Source organism: Cibotium barometz, chromosome 53 (assembly GCF_041138505.1).
Source record: "Cibotium barometz isolate CiBa-2024 chromosome 53, ASM4113850v1, whole genome shotgun sequence".
NCBI classification, from domain to species: domain Eukaryota; kingdom Viridiplantae; phylum Streptophyta; class Polypodiopsida; order Cyatheales; family Cibotiaceae; genus Cibotium; species Cibotium barometz.
In genome coordinates this window covers 20,429,011-20,438,127 of record NC_141098.1, presented here as the reverse complement: position 1 = coordinate 20,438,127, position 9,117 = coordinate 20,429,011, and the positions used below count along the sequence as shown (strand labels likewise).

General features: G+C 43.8%; 1 protein-coding gene and 1 pseudogene across 1 annotated transcript; both read right to left on the bottom strand.

Annotated features, from left to right (window-relative positions):
- Nucleotides 1-1,371: 1,371 nt before the first annotated feature.
- LOC147608385 (pentatricopeptide repeat-containing protein At2g13600-like) lies at nt 1,372-6,757 on the bottom strand. Its single transcript, XM_086789227.1, has one exon. The coding sequence runs from the start codon at nt 6,746-6,748 to the stop codon at nt 4,877-4,879; it is 1,872 nt and encodes a 623-aa protein (XP_086645353.1). The 5' UTR covers nt 6,749-6,757; the 3' UTR covers nt 1,372-4,876.
- A 30-nt stretch (nt 6,758-6,787) lies between these two features.
- Nucleotides 6,788-7,738, bottom strand: LOC147608384 (pentatricopeptide repeat-containing protein At2g33680 pseudogene; annotated as a pseudogene).
- Nucleotides 7,739-9,117: the final 1,379 nt, after the last annotated feature.

Genomic DNA, 9,117 nt, shown 5'->3' with positions numbered 1-9,117 from the left:
CTCTTGATATGTTGTTACTTCTTCCACTTATATTGAGCTTACAACTCCTCTACCTTTCTCCTCAGGTGTCAAACCACTAGAGCTTGGTTGGTCCTTGATTTTCACTGCAAAATCATTATTTCGATTAGGCAAAGCCGATGGTAAAGGGTACATGTCTTCCCCTCTTCTGAAAGGCTTATCACAATTAAAGCTTGTATGGCTCCATTCACCATAATTTAAACAATTATAGGGTTCAAATCTCCTTCTAATCATTCCCCTACCTCTACCTCCCACCATTTCCTTCACTATGACCTTCATCATATGCTTCATACCCTTGATCAGGTGGCCTATATCCTCTACCTCTTCCTCTTCCACCCCCTAACAGGTTCAGGCAAAGGTTCTTAAAGAGGCTGACTACATGCATTTTCTTTTTCAATTCATCATCATTTTGATTCTTTACTAATAGTTGGGGTGAGGTTGGCACTAAATTCTTCACTACTTCTTTGACTCCTTCCTCTATGGTTTCCACACCATGGCTTAATTCCTTCCCAAGCTGCCCCAACCTAATCATCTTCCATGCTTTCTCCCTCGCTAACTCCACAGCTTCCTCAAAAGTTTGAACATTTTTAAACTACACCTTCAACCTTTAATTCCCTCTTAGACTAGCAACAAACCTATCTTTTTTTAACATGGCAGGAGGGGTTTCACATCCTAAAGCAACACACCACCTATCCCACATTTTTATGAAATGTTGTACATAGATGTCCACCCTGTCTTTTTTAATTAATCCCAGAATTCCATGCCACACCTGATTACAATCTTCAGTCTTTTGATGATGTTGCAAGAACTCTTGCTTTTTGTAGCTTCATAAATGAGCTCTCGTGGAGAATCTCTTGCTTGCAGAGAAGCTTTATAACCCTATATCTAACCTCAACCGACATGTTAGACATTCTTCAACTCACAAAACTGTCTGTCCAATTCTGACAGGCCTCTGACTGTCAGATCTGACTCTAGTTGACCCCCTCTCAACTTCAAAAAAACTAATTCTTGCCTTCTACACTTTTAGTTGACTCCCTCTAATACTCTGCTGACCCTGTCTGATAAAGTGACTCTCAGCTGCTATCTGACTGATTCTAACAGACCTCTGATTGTCTGACTTGACCTTATATGGCTTCCTCTCAACCCAAACATATGAATTCAACTCTTCTACTTCTTCAATTGACTCATCCTAACATTCAAATGACTACCTGAACATAGCTTACCCTCAAATGACTCTGTTCCCAATCAATCAGCTCTCAACACGAACTTCGTCATTCCTCACGGTTGATCTTCTCAACAATTATAATCAAAACACCAAACCCCAAACTCAAGCATCCATTCACAACATGTTCAGACCCCAAACACTTTATATTTTGCATATAGATAAGATCAAAAAACAGTCTCAACAACCTTGAGACCCTAAGCTCAAACAAGAGAAGAAAACATAAAAATTGGGAGAACCTCCAAAGCTTCAAACCTCTTTGTTGAATTCTGCAGACGCCCCCTGTAGGTCTTCTTTAAACACAAACCATGTCTTCTTCTTCACACACCAACTGCAGTTGAGAAAAACCCTTGGTAACACCAAGTTCCTACAAAGATGCAAACAGAGATCCTAGGCCGACTCCTGCAACCCTTAACTGATCCTCTGACACACATGCATTCTGTCTGCTTTGATCTAACCCACTCCTACTCACATTGTTCTGAGTTCTTCAACCTTCTCCCACTGAATGTCTGCACCACTGTGTAGTTCTCCCTACATTCCTTCTTCTCCTCTCGCACCCCCACACACCACTCACTTTGCTAACAAAAACTCCTCTTTTACAAAACAAAAAGCGATGAACATTTCCTACCTTCCTTCCTGAAAAACAGATCGTCCGTCCGATGCCTTCGTTTTCGCCATTCTCCTTCCCCTTTTTCGACGCCTCCATTCCTTCTGGATCACTCCCCTCATCAATATAATCAGCCTCCCTTTCTAGCAGGCACATGGTCTATCCACACGTCCCTGCTTTTTGACTTCAAACTATAGCGACCATCTGGGTAACCTAACCACCTCAAGCCCTTACACAACTAGGACCAAACCATATCACCCAAACACTATTCACTTCTGCTGCCAAGACTCTAGATACCAACCAACTATCATTGCTTCGCACAAAAAGCACCAGAACCATGCCCCATGCTGACGTCCCATTCCACCGCACAGAGTTGCTTAGCATCAGCAATGCACCTGTCCCATTCCAGGCTCCTTGAAACTGTTGGCATAGCCTCCATTTTGTTCCCCATCTTCACCTTTCATCCCAAAAGTCACCACTTGCAGTAGTCTACCTCTCACGGTCACCTATCGCGGTTCTTCCGCCAGTCCGTGTCACATTGCTTGTCATCGCCGTTTACTTGTTTGCTTAGTCTTGCCATTTTGTAATATGCTTTGCACGAGTTTCCCGGTTGCTTCTTTTCACCTCACAAACTGCATCTTGAAAGTAGCTTCGGGTTCTGTCACGTCCCTGCCAATATTGAAGGAGATAACATAGGCGCGCGGAAGCATACACAGTAAACATATGAATGAGAGAGTTGGACAAGATCACCTTTTATAACATCAATAAAGCTTTACAATGGCAATGGCCAACAACTGAGTGTTGAACTATGTGCAAAGGAAAATGGATGAAGGAGTGAATAATGGGAAACTCCTTATATAGTGCATGAGTGAGCTGGCCGACTGCCTCTAGGGCTGGCCGACTGCTCACAGGACAAATAAATAAGAGAAATATAATAAAATGCCAGATAAATGGTAAAGCCCCAAAACAATGAGATGCACAATTCTAACACCCCCTCTGTAACTCATAGTGTGCAAGAGTCGGGAAGAAGATAAGTCGATGAAGATACAACCATGGACCCTCCAGCACCACGAATACTGAAATCACCTCGGAGAGAGCACCTGCCACCCACCAACCTGTTTTCTTGAAACAAGATGCCACCACCCACGAACAGCAAGGCACTTTGCTTGGCCACGAATTTCCACACAAGTGTGCAATGAACTCCAAAAATAGATGATGAGCTGCTGGACACACCGCGCCCATAATCCCCATCCGTGGACGGAACACATCACGTCCCAAAAGCCTCGAAAAATAAACTTGGAACAGATCCGTTCATAATCTCTACTGTACCAAAGATAACCATGCCATGCCAGATGTCTAATGCTTGAAACTCTGAATCACGGTCCCCATGCACCAATAAGTGGAACTGCAATCAGGTCCTTCTCGCACCCACAAGCCTCTTCTAGCTGGAAGCACATGGGAGGAAACTGCATGTGTACTAGAGAAGCACACCATCGGGGGTCTCCTAAGCCGGAAGCGCCCTAGGAGCCCTAGAAGTGGTACTAGAATCTATATCACTATCATGTGTCGTGTCTTTGACTTTTCTCTGAGATGAAGCCTTGCCCTTGGTCTTGTCCTTCTTCTTAGACAAACAATCTTTGGACAAACCACCTCTTTTTCCATAAGTAAAGCAGCGACTCCGACCTTTCTTCTAAACTGAGGAAAGTGCCTCGTCAGAATTGTTGACTAACACCTTCAATTTACCCTGTGAGATGAGAACAGACACCTCCAAAAGTAGGGAGCTAAGATTATCAAAATCCAACTGAGTGGATGTGACCTGGTACCACAAAAATCAAGAAATCACATCATAGTCCAAAGGAAGCTTAGTGAGGATAAGAGCAACCAGCTGAGAAGAACACAAAGCAACACCCATAGCCAGTAACTGGTCATGGATAACCTTGGCCTTCATGAGAAAAGACTTTAATAACAAGCCGTAGAGCTTCCCCTGCAAGGTAACTGTCCTCATCGATGAATCTCGTGCAAAGAGATCCTCCAATTGTGACCATACCTGATGAGCACTGGTGAGAGTTTGCACTGCCGGTGAGACCTCCTCGATGATGGTCCGCACAAGCACAGAATGCGCCTTCGAATCCCGATTCTCCTAGTCTTGCAATTCCATAGCAAATTCATCCTCCTAATCTTGAGTCCACCGCCTAGAGTTTTGAGGACGCTTAGGCTTCCTTTCACTGCCCTAAACAATGTCCCACAAACCCTTGTGGATGAGCCAGATCCGCATCTGAAGCTTCCAATGAGCATAGTTGGGTCCTTTTAACTTGTCATCCTTGTTCGTACAAGGGGGAGCCACATCCACAGCAACAAAGAACAAATCTCAGCTCTCAAACACTACTCTCAAATGCTTTCCAACAAAGCGAGACACCAAGAACAATCAGCCCCCTCTCAAACCTGAGAGAGGAGGAGGCTGGACAACAGCAAAACAGTCCAAGAAACCACCGGGAACCTCCTACCAGAAGGGCAAGGACTCGTGTAGGAAGAAGAAAATGTACAGCCACTTGTCTGGCAAGAGCTCACCAAATCTGATGCCGGAGCAGAATTTGCAGCCAAAACTCCAACGCTTGCCTTTGTAGAACAAAACGCAGCCAGAAAACCAGGCCGGCTTGCCTCTGTAGGTGAAAACGCAGCCAACAAACTAGCCGGCAGCAAGACGGGCTGGCTGGACCAGAAAACGCAGCAATGTATGAAAACGCAGCCATTGTTTGGGGTTGATCTTCAGCTAGGAGGAGATAGGGCAGAAAACGCAAGGCAAAGATGTGACAGTGGGCAGATTTGCAGAGCTTGGAGCAGCCTGGACCTAAGCGAATGATACCATGAAGGAGACAACACAGGCGGAAGCATAAATAGTAAACATATGAGAGAGTGCAAAGGAGAATGAGAGAGTTGGACGTGGCCATGGCAATAAGTTCAAAACCACCTTTGGGTGGACAAGAATACCACCTCCGGGAAAGTACTTACAATCGTGACTATAGGTGAATCTACTCAAGGAAATAATAAATATGATAATAATAATAATGAGCACATACTTTTAAATCACAAATTAGCCTTAGAACCGGCAATGTAAATGTCTTGAAGTGAATATTTGGTTTATCAAATTGGGTAGCAGTGCACGCATTCACACATGGAAACTGTTCTTGTGGCATCTCAAAGAACCCAGATGCCGTGGCTAATTTATCTCCAAGTGCACATGATGCAATTTCTTTCTGTTCACCATGACACATTTCCAAGGCCATTTCTAGATTGGGCACATGTCCTTCCCCCTCCGCACATGAACTTGAGAGTTCTAGGGTGGTGAGAAGTTCCTTGCTTTGGTTGTTACTTACCAAGGACTCAGCCCTTGCATCAACCCACTTGCCTTCACTAGCATGAATGTTGGCCATAAGCACATAGCAAGAAGCACAATCTGGTTTCATCTGGACAAGTTGCTGAAAGCATCTCGCCCCTATACCTGCCTCCACATGAGTTTTGCAGGAATTAAGCAAAGCTGTCCATGTATCTTTAGATGGAGAGCGTGGTATAGTTTCAAGAAATTTTTCTGCCTCATTTAAATGACCCGATCTTGCAAGAAGATCGACAATGGAAGCAAAATGATCCGACGTCAGTACAATGCCGTATTCTTCTGTCATCGCCTTCAAAAACTCCTGCCCCTTTCCTACAAGGCTGGCACGACTACATGCAGTAAGAAGGCATATAAATGTAATGGCATCTGGCTTCATACCCTGATCTTTCATAGCTTCAAAAACCTTGACAGCCATGTGACCCTCATGATTCATGCCATATCCACTTATCATTGCATTCCACAACACAACATTTTGAACTGGCATCTTGTCAAACACTTCCTTTGCTTCGGCAAGTGAGCCACATTTGGCATACACATCAATCAAGGTGCCACCCAGGAAAACATCTTTTTCAAATCCCTTTTGTACAATCTTAATGTGTATGTCTCTAACTGTGTCTACTGCTCCAATGCTGCCACATGCTTTCAAGATCGAAACAAAAGTGACAGCATCTTCACACACCCCTCCCAGCTGCATGCATTCATAACAATTTACAGCTTCCTGATCAGGTCCGTGTTCAGCATATCCTGCAATCAGAGCATTCCACGACACAAGATCCCGAAAAAACAGTTTCTCGAAAACTTCTTGAGCCTCCAACAGTGACCCACATCTTGCATACATGTCAACCAAAGTGTTGCCAACAAAAGAGTCCATGTCACACCCACTTTGTACAATATTAGTATGTATTTCTTGACCCTTCCCTAGGATTCTTCTGCTGCCACACACTTTCAAAATGCAAACAAATGTGACACCACTTGGATAAACATCCTCTGACCGCAATTTTTCGAAACAATCTAAACATTCCTGGCCAAGCCCATGCTCTGCATATCCCGAAATGAGAGCATTCCATGCCACAACATTTTTATCTGGCATCTTGTGAAAGACCTCCCGTGCCTCTAAAAGTGTGCCACACTTTGCATACATATCAACCAGAGTGCTGCCAACAAGACTGTCTATCTCAAGTCCCTTTTGTGTGATATCCATGTGCATGTCTCGACCTTTGTCTAGGTCTTTTGCATTGCTACAAGCTTTCAGGACACATACAAATGTTACAGTATCTGGAGAAACACCACCCCCTTGCATATGCTCAAAGCAATTTACCGCTTCCTTACCATGCCCGTGCTCCACAAGTCCTGCTATAAGTGTGTTCCAAGAAACAAGATTTCGAACTAGAAGCTTGTCAAAAACTTTATGGGCCTCTAAAAGTGTGCCACACTTAACATACATGTCCACCAAAGAGTTGCCAATGAAGTACTCTTTATCATGACTCTTTCGTGTAATATCTGCATGCATTTGTCGTCCCTTATCTATAGCTCCTAGGGTACCACAAGCTTAAATGCAAGCAAATGTGACCACATTTGGAGAGACATCCACCAATTTCATCTGTTCGTAAAGCTCCAGCGCTTCTTCTCCCTTTTGATGTTCAACATATCCTGCCATAAGAGCAGTCCATGACACGACATTCCGAACCGAGAGCTTGCCAAAGACTTCCCGTGCCTCTAAAAGTAAACCACATTTGGCATACATGTCAACCAAGGTGTTTCCAACAAATGGATCCATTTCAAATCCTTTCTGTGCAATGTGTGTGTGCAGTTCTTGGCCCCACAATATAGCTCCTATGCTCCCACAAGCTTTCAGCACACAAACATACGTGATAGCATTTGGAGAGATGCCTTCTAACTGCATCTGTTCAAAACATTTCAGTGCTTCCTGGCCAGGTCCATGGTTTACATATCCTGAAACAAGTGCATTCCATAACACAACATCTCGCTCCAGCAGCTTCTCAAAAACCTTTTGTGCTTCTGAAGGTGTGCCGCACTTGGCATACATGTCGGTTAATGTGTTGCCAACCAAAAGATCAGTTTCAAACCCCTTTTGTATGGTCTGACTGTGGATCTCTTGCCCTTTTTCAATGTCGTTTAGCCTAGTACAAGCTTTCAAAAGGGCCACCAGTGTATAACTGCTAGGTTGTACACTCTCTTCCTGCATTCTCTCATATAACTTGATAGCATGCTGTGGTTGCCCAGTGTGTATATAACCCAGTATGAGAGAAGTCCAAGAGTGCACATTTCGATGAACCAACCTGTTGAAAACCTCATGAGCATCAAGCACACTACCACATTCTATAAACATTGGCACAATGTAGTTCCCAACAACTGGATGAGATTCCATCTCGTTCTCGCAGATGTGCGCATGTGCACGCTTGGCACGCCCTAAATCCTTGCATTTTCTGCATTTCTGCAGTATGCTGATGAAGATAATAACTGAATTCCTCTCAGCCATTCGGTCCCCTATAGAAGAATGTTCTCATCTAAGGTGGTTGCAAACCATGTGTGGCATGCCAGGAAAGGACGGTTGTCTGCCTACAATTGCCAGCACATCCTGTTATGGTGATTACGACATACATACACTCCAGCACATGGCAACCATATTCAAAGCAGTGACAGTGATCGGCATAAATGCCCCTAGCACATCAAAAGGTATATACGTCCATGATGGTTATGATCTGTGTACATTTCCCTTACAATCTAGCATACATCCTGATCCTGTTATGTTGATCATACGCTCTAGCACATGACATCCATATTAAAACCGGTGCTAACCGTTATGATGGTTGTATCCCCCGTAATGCTCTCCGCCACATTACAACCATGTGAACATATCCTGTTATGTTGGTTATGCTATATATGCATCCCCTTATATTCTAGAGCATCACAACCATGAGGTCGTGCGCTGCATAGATCTCCCGCTCAGGCTAGAGTTGTAACAGACGCTGGTTTTTGAATTATTTGCTTCGCTGATTTCCTCGTAGTGGTCCGAAGTTGCCGCGCCCCAAGCCCACCCTGCTAATAATACCCCACCGCTGCAATTTGAGGGCCAAAATGTCCTAGATTTTGAACTCGAGAAAAAAAAATGAATCTTCATACTATTTAATACTGAGTATGACATACCATCTTCCTCATTGAAGCCTACATATTTACATATTGCATCAGACAAAGGCACAAAAGTATGCCCTTCCACAATAGACCCTTTTGAAGTTTTTGGTTCTTTCCCACACGGATAGAAATGAAGTGTTGTAGCTCTGATGTGACTGCTCTAGCACATCGTCATCAATGACTATCGGGTTGCACGAGTTCCCATGTCATTGCCATTCACATGCTTGTCTTCTTCAGGATTGTCACTGTCATCATCTTCATGTTGAGCACGAGGTTCTGGATTCATTTGGTTGAAGTATTTTCTAGCAAGTTCTTTGGAGAAGAATATTTCTTCGATGTCGATACACTAGTTTCCAAACAGTGGTTGATCTTCGTCTGCTCATGCCCAAACAGCGGGTTGATCTTCGTCTGCTCATGCCCGAACCAGTTTTGGGAATGATCCATGAAGCAGCCGGATAGTACTTACATGTACACACCATCTTCAGAAAAGTGGTTTGCAATGAGGCTTTAAGCTTATTAGCTATATAGTTGTCCATATATACATAGGCTCTCTCAAACAAGTTTACAGGTGAGAGAGGCAAACTTTATTTTTTAAGTCTGCTTATCCGTATAAAGCATACAGCTGCATAGTCGAGTTATCTCTTCACTCGAAATATTGTGTGAGAAAAATTTAAAGTGCGGTTTGTGCAAATCGTTCATACAATATCCTATCATCCCTTCTAATGT

What these genes read in the sequence shown, in the direction of transcription:
- LOC147608385 (XM_086789227.1), bottom strand. Translation starts at nt 6,748, where the DNA reads ATGCATGCAGATATTACACGAAAGAGTCATGATAAAGAGTACTTCATT.